The 15,162-nt window shown below is 36.9% G+C and overlaps 1 protein-coding gene across 2 annotated transcripts in view; it reads right to left on the reverse strand.

Annotated features, from left to right (window-relative positions):
- Nucleotides 1-941: 941 nt before the first annotated feature.
- Nucleotides 942-15,162, reverse strand: part of LOC123542847 (uncharacterized) — a 44,604-nt gene continuing 30,383 nt past the window's right edge. For both annotated transcript variants that reach the window (XM_053530983.1, XM_053530982.1), the window contains exons 2-9: nt 9,696-9,756; nt 9,110-9,261; nt 8,641-8,830; nt 6,570-6,667; nt 4,923-4,994; nt 3,580-4,147; nt 2,582-2,767; nt 942-1,182 (exon numbers count right to left, since the gene is read on the reverse strand). In XM_053530983.1, coding sequence (XP_053386958.1) covers nt 968-1,182; nt 2,582-2,767; nt 3,580-4,147; nt 4,923-4,994; nt 6,570-6,667; nt 8,641-8,830; nt 9,110-9,261; nt 9,696-9,747 — 1,533 coding nt within the window. In that variant the 5' untranslated portion in view covers nt 9,748-9,756 and the 3' untranslated portion in view covers nt 942-967. The remainder of the gene's footprint in view (nt 1,183-2,581; nt 2,768-3,579; nt 4,148-4,922; nt 4,995-6,569; nt 6,668-8,640; nt 8,831-9,109; nt 9,262-9,695; nt 9,757-15,162) is intronic.

Genomic DNA, 15,162 nt, shown 5'->3' on the forward strand with positions numbered 1-15,162 from the left:
GGCCTAAATCAAAATTGCAGCAAAATTTAGACCCCGTAATGAGATTCGCGATTACGTACTTCTTATAATTTTTGAAAGACCCTGTTTGAAAATAATTCTCGGATGTGTTGCCCTGTAGAGCATTTTTCAATACCTTCATTGCATATTTTTGTTGTCATGGTTACGACAACCGGAAACAGCCGAAAGTATACCATCTACTAAAACAAGAAATTACTACCACTTGTATTTAAAGTGGAATTATGCGCATTTTTCAAGTAAAAATCCAGCTGAAATAGATGTGTGTGTAAAAAGGGTGGAGGAAATAATAGCTATATATTTCACTATTCTTACGGGAGAGCCGTAGGAATAGCCTGTGGGGCTATTCTTACGGGACCGTAGGAATAACCACATCCATATAGTAAACTCTTTCTGTTACCAGTACGAAATAATAAGTTTCCAAATAAGGCCTTCCTAATTTTGACTGGGGCAGTCTTTTTAAGAAAAGTCAAACTGCACGCAGGAGTTGCTTCCCTTTAACTTCAGAAATCTCTACCTATAGTGAGATCACTGCGTAGAAGATTGAAGAAAAAAACTATTGTTTTATTGTCCGGTTTTGTTATTTCTAAAGCATCAGCTTCTAATACATACGCGACATTAGCTTAATTTAACACATTTAAATGCACAGCAACCGAATATTGAATTTGTAAAACATTAAATTTTACGAAAAGCACACTGTGTGAAGTAAGATGCGCATAATGCCACTTTAAGGACCATTTGTTTCATTTCTTTGTTAAAAATATGCAGTTTTTAACCTCTTTGTAAAGACTCTATTCTAGTATTAAGACAACGTTTTCGTATCCACCAAGACTGGTTTTTCATTCATAGGTTTGCAAGAACAGTCTTAATTTCCGAAAAAATGCCATAAACATAGAGGAAGCTCCAAAATAAATGAAACAAACACAAACGTTTCTAAAGAATTTAATCTGTCTTATTCTCTTACAGTGCTACTTCGTTCGCAGATAAATCCATGTCGATCAGGACAGGGGCCAAAACCCTTGTACGACCCGCCGGTCACATAGAGGCAGTTGAAGTTTTTCAGGTCTTTCCCTTCGGATGGGTCAACAGTAAGCTTAGAACCATCGGTGAATGTGAACACGTGACCATTGCCAAAATCAGTAGCACCGACCCAGAGTGGACTCGTGTCTGAAGTTTTCAAATTTTTGGAGTTAAACGATACTACTGTATATACGTGTCTTTTTCACCCTGAAAAACGCAAAAACAATGTTGTGCGTCTAACAAAATCTCAGTTAGAATACATATTCTTACATCCACTGCTTTGTAATTTAAGTCTTTAATCAAATTTGGCAGCTGTTTTGCTCAAAACTTTGAACAAGATTTTGCATTTAAATGTAGCTGGACGTATGCATTTGACTGTTGTAAGTCGTCCAAATCGCTGTCAAATCATTTTCTGCTCCGGAACTGATCTACACATGACATTCAGTACATGTTTTAACCGAACTAAAGGCAATTGTATAGTTTAATATTTCCTTATTACCTTCATTATGTCTATAAATTTCATATAGAATGTCAAAACATTTTAGTTTTCGTTTTACAAAATGTACAACTGGCTCGCTCAAGTCCATCGAGTAGTATTTCAACAATTTAGTCCTTACTCAATTAATGTAAACAACATTATTATTGATATCAAAATGTTAACATATGTTGTTTTTTCACCACATCCCCATTATTGAATGCTAGTTCCGCCTTTGCCATAACAAGGGAGGTAGCCTGATTTCTCCTCTAAATATAATTTTAATATTATTCAAAAGAACTTCGAGGGTTGTCATGGGAACGTTTTAAAATTTCAATTTGTTTTGATGCGATTTGAATTGATTGTCATAAACGATTTTTTTTAGTGGGCATTGTAAGTACGTTATTATAAATCAATTTTGACTTTGTTAATATCATGATAATATCTTTGTTAGCATTATTTAAAGCAATATATTTCTATGCAAAAACTTTGTTTAATATCTATTTCTTTTTTAAAATGTTGCTATATTTGAAATTGAGATTTAATCTGATTTTTACGTTGGGAAAATACATTTTCGGCCAGAAAATTGACATTTTTAAAGTTTTTTTGAAAATTCAAAAAATTCCGGCTATCTCGAAAACTTTTTCAAGTCCCTTCCCGACAACACGTGCACAAAATATAGTGCGGTTATCTCGAAGTTAAACGATCGGTCTGTTGGAATTCGAGATACCGAGAATCAATTGTAGTTGATAACTGAATCTTTGGGAATAAAGCCTTAAATTACAAATTACCTTAAAGACAGATTAGTCAAAGCAAATAATAGTACCAAATTAATACTCATTGTGACAATAAACGCAGAAGGAACTGTATATTTTCGCTTATAATACGCACTCGCTTATAAGACGCACTCCGACATCGACATGCAATCTGGGGTTTCTTTTTCTTTTAATTTCCTTGCAGTACATGCTTATAAGATGTTCCCCACTCTTTGAACTGGAAATATGACTCCTAATAATGCGTCTTATAAGCGAAAATATACGGAAAGTTAATCTTTAACCTTCTCATACTTACGTCCGCCATCCTTATAGAAAGCCAGTACATCTTTAATCTTCTGATCACCAGTTATAATCGCTAATTGTCCCTTACTCGAGTTACAGTAGTTTTGGGCGTCTGTCCAGTTCAGTTTTGGACTTTCATAGAACTTCAGACACAACTTTGTAGGAGGGTCATAAATGTATCCATCGAGTTTGCATCCAACTAGAGAAACATATTTATTTTCATATTAAACATTTTGAATATATGCTAGAGTACGTTTCTTAAATTACTTTAATCCATTCTAAGGTGTCAAAATAATTCATAATTAAGAACTGATCCAATGTTTTACTTCTGCTCGGATCAATGGATATTTTTAATGCAAAACTAGTAATAAGCTACAAGACGTCATTTCCTTTTTAATGTTTGGTTTGACGTCACTCCGCCACAATGATATGGCAACTTTCCTGCGTTTGACGGTGAAGGAAGACCCCAAGTGCCCCTCTGTGCATCATTTAATCACGGGCGGCCACCATGGTAGAACACCGACCTTCCATAAGACAGCTGTATGGCTTTTTCGCATGAATTCGACGCCCTGAGCGAGGCTCGAACCCGGGTCGTAGAAGGGCAAGTGATTGGAAGTCAGTGACTTTAACCACTCGGCCAAGGAGACCCCTTACAAGACAATGTTTCACTTCTGAATCGCCTGTGAACCGGTAGGTTTTAGATCAAGTTTTAAAGAGTGTCATAGCGACCACTCGTCCTAACCAGCCAGCCAGCTAACTTCCAGAATTGTAAAGCAACTATTCATATATATTTTGTGGCATTCCTTTTGATGGCTGCCTAATGCAGTTTCGACTAAATACAAAACATGTATGGAAAAGCTAAACACTGGTTCTAATATATAGGTGATCTTTATTCTAGGTAAAATAAACGGAAAATGTTAATTTGGTAATTAGATTTGTGATTTTTAGAGCCAGTTGGCCCCTGCCCGTAGGCAGTCTTTCAGACAGATGTGAATGTACAATGAAACTCACTTGCAGGGTCTGTAGTAGGTACCACATGTGTGGTTTGTGTTATCATCATTTTTGTCGTAGGATGAGTGTGTTTTACCGTGGGTTTGGTCGTAGGATGAGTGTGTTTTGTCGTGGGTATAGTCGTATGATGAGCGTGTTTTACCGTGGGTTTGGTCGTAGGATGAGTGTGTTTTACCGTGGGTATAGTCGTATGATGAGCGTGTCTAACCGTGGGTTTGGTCGTAGGATGAGTGTGTTTTACCGTGGGTATAGTCGTATGATGAGCGTGTCTAACCGTGGGTTTGGTCGTAGGATGTGTGTGTTTTACCGTGGGTATAGTCGTATGATGAGTGTGTCTAACCGTGGGTTTGGTCGTAGGATGTGTTGGTTTTATGGTAGGATAAGTCGACGGTTTCGTTGGCAATGATGTTGTGTGGACAACTGTAAGGTTTTGTCGACAGCTGTGGTTGCAGAGGTCATCGGTACAACACCTAGGGCACTTGTTGACTGTGACCAGATCTCGCTTGCCTATAGCAGGTAAAGAATTTGCTAACTGCTGGGATTCCACTTGTACTATTGATTTACATTGCTGAAAAAATGCTTGAAAATTATACAAATTGTTCAACTCTTCTGTGCGTTTCTGATGGAAATATACATGTGGTAATATTTAAAAACAAAACAAAAATAAATAAAAAACAACATAAAACTCTTACGGTATTGTTCAGCAAAAAAGATGGCGGCAAAAATGTTTATAAGTAGACAAACTAGTGATTATATAATATTTGTTGAAAAAATAATAATTAATAAACAAGAGGTGTTACCAAAATAACGCGAATGTTCCCCGAAATGAAAAAAGGTTATGTTTGAATTACATCATTGTCGTGGTCCTTGACCTTGGATGCAGTTACCTGATTCTTACGCCAGTCATGCCTTATCTTTATGATTTACACTTGTGTAAAGTTTTATCGGAATCTCCCGAATCGTTTGTATGTTATAGGTGAGGCAAGGAACGTTACGGACGGGCGGACGGATGGATGAAGAAACGTATAGTGCGGTTATTGGGGGCATAAACTACAATGAATGTTTCTCATTGCAGAGTTGGTGCAGCCGTTCTGCGCATGCGCGGAAATTTTATCCATTGGAGCGCGCGGCAAAAATACTCATTTTTTTGCATGTCAGCACGCATTTAGTGTATAGTATGCATAATATACTGATTAAAGGTTAGGGTTAGTATCACCATAGTTACAAAATATATACATTTAAGATATTTTCGTTCAAATTACGTTAATCCGGTATATACCGGAGTCTGTAATATATCACAGGCGCACCAACTCTGTTTAGTCACAGCCAATTACAATACCTACCCGTTCTGCCATACATTCAGTTTTCCATTCGTCGAAAATTAAACGATCCAGTGGCTTGTAAATAGCACACACCTAGAATAGAAAAATAGTTTAGCAGTAATAAAGGGACAGGCGATACGCGAATTGCGAAAGTCCGATGGCGAAACGCAAAGTGCGTAGGTCGGATGGCGAGACGATAAATGCAAAGATCCGGTGGCGAAACGCGAAGTGTGTAGGTCGGGTGGCGAGACGATAAATGCGGAACGTGAAATGCAAAGATCCGGTGGCGAAACGCGAAGTGTGTAGGTGCGATGGCGAAACGCGAAGAGCGAAAGTCCGACGGCGAAACGTAGTTTGAAGGTCCGATGGTGAAACACGAAGTGCGTAGGTCCGATGGCAAAACGCGAAGCTATGAAGGCGTTATCGTCTTACCTACACGCTTCATCAGCGTAGCTTAGCTTGTTATGGGTGTACACATTGTAAAATCAGACTTATAACCAAGTCACTTATCTTTGTCGTGCCTCTATGAATTTAATTCTTACAATCCTGCGAACACGATTGGGTTTGCCTTTGCGACCGGTGAAGATAATAATCAGCCTGCACACCGGTGCAGTCTGATCATGATCTGCTCTGCCCGCTATTCAGCTAGTATCTTTGATAAGCGCCCCTTTTATCAGTTAATGGCACTGTCCAAATTTGAAGATGGACAAGTGAATTGGAGAAATTTAGCAGGTTCAGGATTAAATTCCAACGGAAGAAGGGGCCTCACATTTAATAGAATTTATTTCAGACTTCCAGGGACGTAGTAAGATCCATTATTGAAGAGGTTATTTAGATGGAAATATTGAAGAGAGCGTGGGGGGGGGGGGGGGGGGGGGGCTTCCGCTGTTTCAGGTAACGTCATCTGGGTAAAATGTTTAGAAAAAAAACACAAATAGAATGGTAGTCTCTGGCGACTTTTAAACTATAAGTTTAGTTCGACTGGAATAGATACAGAAATGAACTCATCAACGGACCAGACACTCTTAAAGGGGTCGAAACTGGACATTATCAAATGCGTTGATCCAAAAGAAGGTCACATGATAAACTTTGTAAAGACTCGACTATTACTTAGAAACTAGGGGCGGTTAGATTTGTAATCTTCAACTTGTGTCAAACTAATCTTTTAATACGTATGAAATTTCAGAAAGGGGGATAGGGCTGGATGTTTTATAAAGACTTGATTATTCATTTACTTAGAAAATAGGCCGGATTATTGTTGATTCCCACCCCCTCCCCCTCCCCTCTTTTATCTTTCCTTTCTGTTGTGTTTGATTTACTGTTGTGGTTGTTGCTATTTTATTATGTACGAAGTTTAAGATTTACAAATGAAGCAATTTGAGTTCACTTTATAAGCTAAATTATTTTGGCCTGTGTCAACTGACACTTATTTGTGTCTTTGTTGTTTTGCCTGCACGCGTCTTACGTTCTTAAGATTTTCCATATAAATATATTTTACATGAACATTTATTATATGATTTTTCATCCTCTGTGAACAAAATTTGTCTTTTTTTTGTTAAATTGAAATGTGTAAGACTGTTCAATGAAGCTGTAGTAAATCTTAAGACTTTAAGACTTTGTAAATCGCACGGAAAATGTCGATATTAGCCGATGTTAACTCGACCTTACCTTATCCATGTCACAGAGCTGTGTATCACGACACGATTCCGGATCAGCCTGCGCATCACATGAGAAGCATTTAGGGCCGCGCTTTTCTCTTGGTACAGCTGAAAACAGAAGAAAATAAAGTCATTTGATCTCTTATACAGTATTATATATGCTTCGCAGTGTCTCAGTTAAAATATTGCTTGAATTTTTAAAATCAAGTAACCCTCGAAATCGCTTCTCGATTCGTACTGATTATCCAAGTACTGAACATAATGAGTAAGTATATTCATTCGAACTGTTACTACCGCAACAAGTTTTATTATATATTTTCGGTTGGATCATTTCGTTTGTTAGTGCGATAATGCACGTGTTTTTCGTGGTATAACATCATTCTGCAGAATCCGAAATGGATAACGAGGGATTCTACACATGCTGTAACAGAAAATAAACTTGCATTAACGCTGTTCTGGCACAAAACGTGTAAAAAGGTAAATTAGATATGTTAAAAAGCGTTCACCCCCCCCCCCCCCTTTTTGTTTAAAATTGTACCTGAAAGGGCCGTAACAAGATAAGTTTCGACACTTTTATTGTTGAGTTTAATGTCACACTAACAAAAGTATAGGTCATATAGCGACTTTCCAGGTTCTCATGGTGGCGGAAGACATATAATTACATGACATATAACTGGGGCAATATCTCAGACATTAACGGGCACCCTGGTGGCGCCACTGACCTTCATCTGTGTGACTTTCTCACATTAAAGAATTCTAGATCTAAAGCGCGCGAGGTTTTAAACCCACGCCAGAAAGGAAAATGCAGATGAGATATCATTTTATAAATACACGCATTACATGTATTATTTATTCAATAACATGATACTGAAATAACTTGAAATCAATATAATGAATTTAACCCAACAAAAATGTCGAAACCAAAACGTATGAAAATGCATATTCAGAATATGTTTATGGGGCAATGAAGACTTAAATACACAATATTACTTTTATCACATGTTAGCTTTTCCTTTTGAAACATAAAACATTCTACTTTCTTTTACTATATAAACAAGTCAATTTCACCAACGTCTCATATACTAAACAAATTTCAACGTCAAAACTTTATTCTAATATGCTTGTCTCTGTTAAAACACACTTACGCTAGAATGACGTCACGTTAACGTGCTTTTGTTGCGACCAAGAAAAAGCGCTACTATATTTTATCTACTGTTTTAGATTAAAGGCATATTAGAATCGAAATAATTTATAGCGAAACCGTGTTTTAACACTATTTATACACTCGGGCGGCTATACGTCGTACAAATAATTTCACTCGGGCTGCGCCCTCGTGAAATTATCACGCCCGACGTATAACCGCCCATCGTGCATAAATAGTGATAAAGCATTCTTTTGCTATATATTATTTCTTAACTACACTACAGTACAGTGTATTATCATTTTTATTTAATTAATGGCTTTATTACATGCCCGAAACGTCCAACATGTGATAAATTGTTCAAACAGAACGTGATGTACTCGTTAATTCAAGTTTGCAATTCTATTAAAATTGTACTTGATGTAATGTTCTTAGGAATATTTTAGCCAGAACGCTGAAAAATATTTTTTATTTGCTGATTACCTTAATAACAATTCTAATATGCTTGCCTCTGTTAAAACACTCTTACGCTAGAATGACGTCACATTAACGTGCGATGACGTCAACGTTTTTGTTACGACCAAGAAAGAGCGCTTCTATATTTTATCTACTGATTTAGATTAAGGGCATATTAGAATCGAAATAATTTATAGCACAAGCGTTTTTAAACACTATTTATACACTCGGGTGGTGATACGTCGTTCAAATAATTTCACTCGGGCTGCGCCCTCGTGAAATTATTACGCCCGACGTATAACCACCCATCGTGCAAAAATGCATTTGTTGCGAATGCTGAAGTTAATAAAAAAAATCACAAAAATGCATTGTAGTTTATAGATATGAAATTTGTCTTTAATAGCTCAACAGCGTTAGACTTATCTACTGTTCGTGTTAGTTGTCATGCTTTTTCAGTAAATGAAAGTACAAATCTTAAATTAACCTAGAGTTCCACACCCCTCTACGTTACAGAAATTGCCGTCACAACACTGTATACACGTTGGAATGTCCGTGTTGGATACCGGATCCTGTCTTTTAGCCATCCCTTTAGCGTTTTCGTCGTTGATCTGTTGGGGTCCAAACAGGTTAATAAACTCGCTCGAAGCTGCTCGTTTTCCGGCGGTTAAACACCTCTTTTGACATGAAATTAGGGATAAATAATATTCACATTAAGCGTCTAAAACTAGCAAAATTATCAATACAAAAATGATGCAAGTCCGAAGTGTCGTCTGCAACGGAACAAATGTGACTTTTCTTCAGGTGAGAATTTGTTTATTCCTATCAAATGTTATCATACATATGACATGGAAAACATGAAATATTCTAATGAATGTCGCTTCATTATATAGCCTGTTTGAATATATCTAGGTTCAAAATAAAAAAAAAATGCAAAAATGCATTTAGTTACATACGTCTTTTGACAAACAGCCGGAGCTGTACAGTATTTGCCCTCCGCTCGTGACAAACTGTTCTACGAAGCATATCTCGTGCTGGGTACACGTGGTAACTGTGGCACAGTCCTGAGGGTGTGGCATATCGACGCACTCAAAGCATCTTACAGACGCTGCATAAAAATACACATGCATGTTAGACACATGTGAACGTGAACAAATAAAGGACAAATAAATACATCTTGTTCAGCTTTTTTATTAGTCATCCTTGCTTTATATTTCTAGAATGTCGTGCATAGATTCAACAAGATGAATGTCACCGCGGCTTAACGATAGAGGCTAACACAGCATAAAGGTATGGTAGCGCTTTTCATAATTCATAATATACACGAAAAATGCGTGCCAATACCCTTTTATAATACTATAATGCCTGTTATATTTGTAAAATGTCTTTATAACAGTATCAACATGTCAGTAGTCAAAATGATTATGACACATCATTAGAACAGAGGCGGGGAGAGAATGTGACCTGTCAACACTCCTGTAATTTTTTATGAGAATGGAAAATAAAAGTGATTTTTTTCGATATAAATATTGTTCTTCCTACCGTCTGTCTGCTCCAGCAATGCAACAGCGACAATTATCAAAGCAGCATACATCTTGGTGATCTGAAAACATTTTAAATATGCATTTTAAAGCTCCAAAAATTGTGGTGCGCTGATGAAATGTGATAAAATAGTAATGAACTATTTGTAACAAGGCTTGTTGGTGATAAGACACGGGCTGTACGATGTCAAGGAAATACACGCGAAAGAAATGGTAACGTAAGAAACAAAACAAATTGTGGCATCATTTTGGTTTACCGAACTATTTGTACAGATATGAAGTTTTGTCACGTAAAATATCAGAATATTGTGGCATCATTTTGTTATACCATATTATTTGTACAGATGTGAAGTTTTGTCACGTAAAATACCAGAATACTGTGGCATGATTTTGTTATACCGTATTATTTGTACAGATATGAAGTTTTGTCACGTAAAATACCAGAATATCGTGGCATCATTTTGTGATATCAAATTATTTGTACATATGTGTAACTTTGTACCATATAATACATGAAAATTCCGGCATCATTTTGTTATACCATATTATTTGTACAGATTTTTGTCACGTAAAATAAATGAAGATTGCGGCATCATTTTGTTACACCATCGCATTTGTCTAAATGTGAGGTACTGTGTTTATATGAATAAGGCGACATTATATAACATTTTCTAAAAGAAAAAGAAATGACATTTGAGTTATGTGACATATTCGTCTGGTCATTTTTGACAGTTTACACCGAAACGTATATGTCACATACGTTGTGATATAAAAATGCATGGAACTAGTAATAATGCCTTAGTTAAACTCATTTCAGGAAGGGGATCGGAACCACCCATCCCCGGATCTCCCGCAGGAGCCGGCCATGCAAATATATCAAGTTTACACTGTGTTAAGCTGATCGCTTTTAAATAAATGTATTGTTATGGTCGCACGTGTGACTGGGACATTTATAGAAACTCCCGTCATTGCATTGCGGCTTTCCGCAAATTAAAGCCCTCAAATACGAAAATATCTGACATCCGAGGCATAAACGGACATTTAAGACAACATCAAATAGGACCCTATGAACGATTTGCCGAAGTTCCAAAAATCTCCATACATTGTATACCCGTTACGGACCCCTGTGGAAATTGTGTTTTTTTTCCGAGTGCAAATAATATTCTTAATACACTCATATATTTTCATTGCAATATAGGAACACATACTAAAATTACTAAGGCTTGTAATACAATAACCTGTTCTCTCTTGCCATATCTTAGTGGTATATTATCCGTATAATCAAGTCAAAGCATCGTTAGATGCAAGATGTAGTAATTTGATCATTACCAGTAATGTTCACTAACAGTATGAGCGCACGTGGAATGTTCTGTTCTATAGTAAATATCAATGTATGCAAGGTAAGTCGAAAAAATCTGTTAACTGGGCTCCTGAACAGAGTCATGACAACAAGCCCCTACGACTTCTGCAAACAAACCAGTTGTATGATCAGGGTGTCATTGTAAACCTAATGTGACGACCTTTCCACCAGTATATTACATTTGGCATTTGAATACAGACAAGCAATAGTAAAACGGCAACAAAATTTGATAAGAACGAATCAAATGTCAGTTGGGCAGATGTGCAAGAATCTTTTGTCATAAAGAAAGATGCTTGAATATTTAAGTAAGTAACTTGCAAAATACATGTCTACGCTGAACATTGTGACTGAACATAAGCTCCACCATTTCAATTTACAACGTGTTTTACATTCACATTTTCATAGCATATCCTTTCCATAGCCGTAACGTACTAAAACGTATTAGCCTCTGGTGGCCCTTTCACGCTTCCGTAGAATCAACATTTATAACACGAAATTAATTTTGAAAATATTTCTGAAATGCCTAGGTCTGAAGCTCTCAAATTGGAAAATATCTGACATCTGAGGCATAAAGTGACATTTTTAGACAACGTCAAAAAGGACCCTATTAACGATTGGCCGAAGTTCCAAAAATCTCCATACATTGTATACCCGCTACGGACCCCTGTGGGAATTGTGTTTTTTTCCGAGTGTAAATAATAATCTTAATATACACATATGAGCCGCGCCATGAGAAAACCAACATAGTGCGTTTGCGACCAGCATGGATCCAGACCAACCTGCGCATCCGCGCAGTCTGGTCAGGATCCATGCTGTTCGATTTCAAAGTCTATTGCAATTAAAGAAACCGTTAGCGAACAGCATGGATCCTGACCAGACTGCGCTGATGCGCAGTCTGGTCTGGATCCATGCTGGTCGCAAACGCACTATGTTGGTTTTCTCATGGCGCGGCTCATATATTATTTTCATTGCAATATAGAAACAAATACTAAAATTATTAAGGCTTGTAATTCCATAACAAGTTCTCTCTTGCGACATCTTAGTGGTATATTACCCGTATAATCAAGTCATAGTATCGTTAGATGCAAGATTTAGTAATTTGTTCATTACCAATAATGTTCACTAACAGTATGAGCGCACGTGGAATGTTCTATAGTAAATATCAATGTATGCAAGGTAAGTCGAAAACAATCTGTTAACTGGGCTCCTGAACAGTGTCATGACAACAAGCCCCTACGACTTCTACAAACAAACCAGTTTTATGATCAGGGTGTCATTGTAAACCTAAAGTGACGACCTTTCCACCAGTATATTACATTTGGCATTTGAATACAGACAAGCAATAGTAAAACGGCAACAAAATTTGAGAAGAACGAATCAAATGTCAGTTGGACAGATGTGCAAAACTCTTTTGTCATATTGAAAGATGCTTGAATATCTAAGCAAGTAACTTGCAAAATACATGTCTACCCTGAACATTGTGACTGAACAGAAGCTCCACCATTTCCATTTACAACATGTTTTGCATTCATATTTTTATATCCTTTCCATAGCCGTAACGTACTAAAACGTATTAGCCACTGGTAGCCCATTCACGCTTCCGTAGAATCAACATTTATAATACGAAATTAATTTTGAAAATATTTCTAAAATGCCTAGTCTAAAGCTCTCAAATACGAAAATATCTGACATCCTAGGCATAAATTGACATTTTAAGACAACATCAAATAGGACCCTATGAACGATTTGCCGAAGTTCAAAAATCTCCATACATTGTATGTATAACCGTTACGGACCCATGTGGGAATTGTGTTTTTTTCCGAGTTCAAATGATAATCTTAATACACTCATATATTTTCATTGCAATATAGAAACAAATACTAAAATTACTAAGGCTTGTAATACCATAACCAGTTCTTTTTTGCCATATTTTAGTGATATATTACCCGTATAATCAAGTCAAAGTATCGTTAGATGCAAGATTTAGTAATTTGTTCATTAACAAATCTGTTTAACTGGGCTCCTGAACAGTGTCATGACAACAAGCCCCTACGACTTCTAGAAACAAACCTGTTTTATGATCAGGGTGTCATTGTCAACCTAACGTGACGACCTTTCCACCAGTATATTACATTTGGCATTTGAATACAGATAAGCGATAGTAAAACGGCAGCAAAATACATGTCTACACTGAACATTGTGACTGAACATAAGCTCCACCATTTCCATTTACAACAGTTTCATAGCATATCCTTTCCATAGCCGTAACGTACTAAAACGTATTAGCCTCTCTGGCCCTTTCACGCTTCCGTAGAATCAACATTTATAACACGAAATTAATTTTGAAAATATTTCTGAAAAGCCTAAGTCTAAAGCTTTCAAATACGAAAATATCTGACATCCGAGGCATAAAGTGACATTTTTAGACAACGTCAAAAAGGACCCTATGAACGATACATTGTATACTCGTTACGGACCCCTGTGGGAATTGTGGTTTTTTTTCCGAGTGCAAACAATAATATTAATACACACATATATTTTCATTGCAATGTAGAAACAAATCGACGCCTCAGAATTAGAAGGGCATAAGTGGAAAAAGCATAGTTTTCGACAGAACGAAAAAAAACTGTCTATGACAGATACGCCCTTCTAATTCTATAGAAGTAACAGAAGGGCGTAAGTGTACCCTTCTGGTACAACATTTAAGTGCAGATACGCACTTCTATTACTATGATTCTGAAAAACTCTTTACTTACGCCCTTTTATTATTGGTGAATTTGGTCAACACAGCAGTTTGTAACAATTTTTTAATAGGATTATGCCCCTCGGTATGTAGTTTTAAAAAATGTATAATTCATAAAAGGGCGTAACTAATACTTACGCCCTTTTTATTCTGGGGCGTCGACATAATCTTTTCACGATTTCTTCAAGAACCCTTGCCAGCCGACCCTACTCAATTTTTAACGTATCAAAAATATCGGATAAAATGTCTGAGCATTGCCGATCACAGTAGACCTATAAGGAACATTCCAACCTCTTGCTAATCGAGCTTGATCAGTTACCGGCCATTTCCCAATTTCTTGTCAGTGTTAACACGACCGCCACCCGACGGTCGCACGAACGCAGTCGGTAACTTTTCGAACCTCTCGGTCGACCATTGATCAAACATTTATACAAATTAAAGGCATAAGACTAATCATCTCGACCACACTAGTCCAGTTCCCGAACAATGTTTTGAGAACGTTCGGGTCGATCCGGTCGGCCGTGTGAATCTAGCATTAGCAGAATCCATGTGGCATAACTGAGATGTGTCAATAAAATTTGAATGTTTTAAAACCCCAAACTGATGAAAATGTGACGTATTCGCTGAAAATTTCGTTTTTCTTTGCCCATTTCTGCATGTGAGATATTCGTTTACGTGTGCCTATGAAAACCAACGTCCAACGTATACATCACATATTATGTATCATATACGTTTCATTTGCGTGCTATTTTCGATCGAATACATCATACGTGTGATATATTCGGTCGAATTTTTCACTCGTTTTATATATTCGTTCTGTGACATATACGGCTCAACATGCACTTTTTGAATTTTCAAAGAATTGATAAGAAGGTATTTACCTGTAGGTTGATTAATGTTATATCTGAGACCACTATTGACAGGACAATTTTAAAATAAATGGCTCTCTTAAAATAGTTTTGGTATTTTTGTTTATAGAATGAGTGTGGAAAATGGCATGATGCCTTGTAGTTCCCGGCTCCGCAAGGTTTTGGCATGCGCAGAGCTGGTACTCATTTTTAAGAAGTTTCCTAAGCAGAAAAAAAAAGTGATTTTGATCGATTTTACATCGATATTAGAATAAAGGTTGTCATATTTGTCTGCATTTGGGATAATGGAAGAAGACCAGCCGTTTAAAAATGCTAAAATATATCGGGTGCAAGTTGGCAGGGTAGAGAACGACCGAAGTGTTTTTATTTTGTATTCCTGTGATACGGAACCATATTGTGTCAGCACGTGACCTTTCAGAAGGCCAGATAAGAGAATCATGCCCTCTTCCTTGTTTTGCATAAATTGTCTATGGTAGTCGTGATAAGTACAAGTTAG

The sequence above is a fragment of the Mercenaria mercenaria genome, chromosome 19 (assembly GCF_021730395.1).
Source record: "Mercenaria mercenaria strain notata chromosome 19, MADL_Memer_1, whole genome shotgun sequence".
Taxonomy (NCBI): Eukaryota; Metazoa; Mollusca; class Bivalvia; order Venerida; family Veneridae; genus Mercenaria; species Mercenaria mercenaria.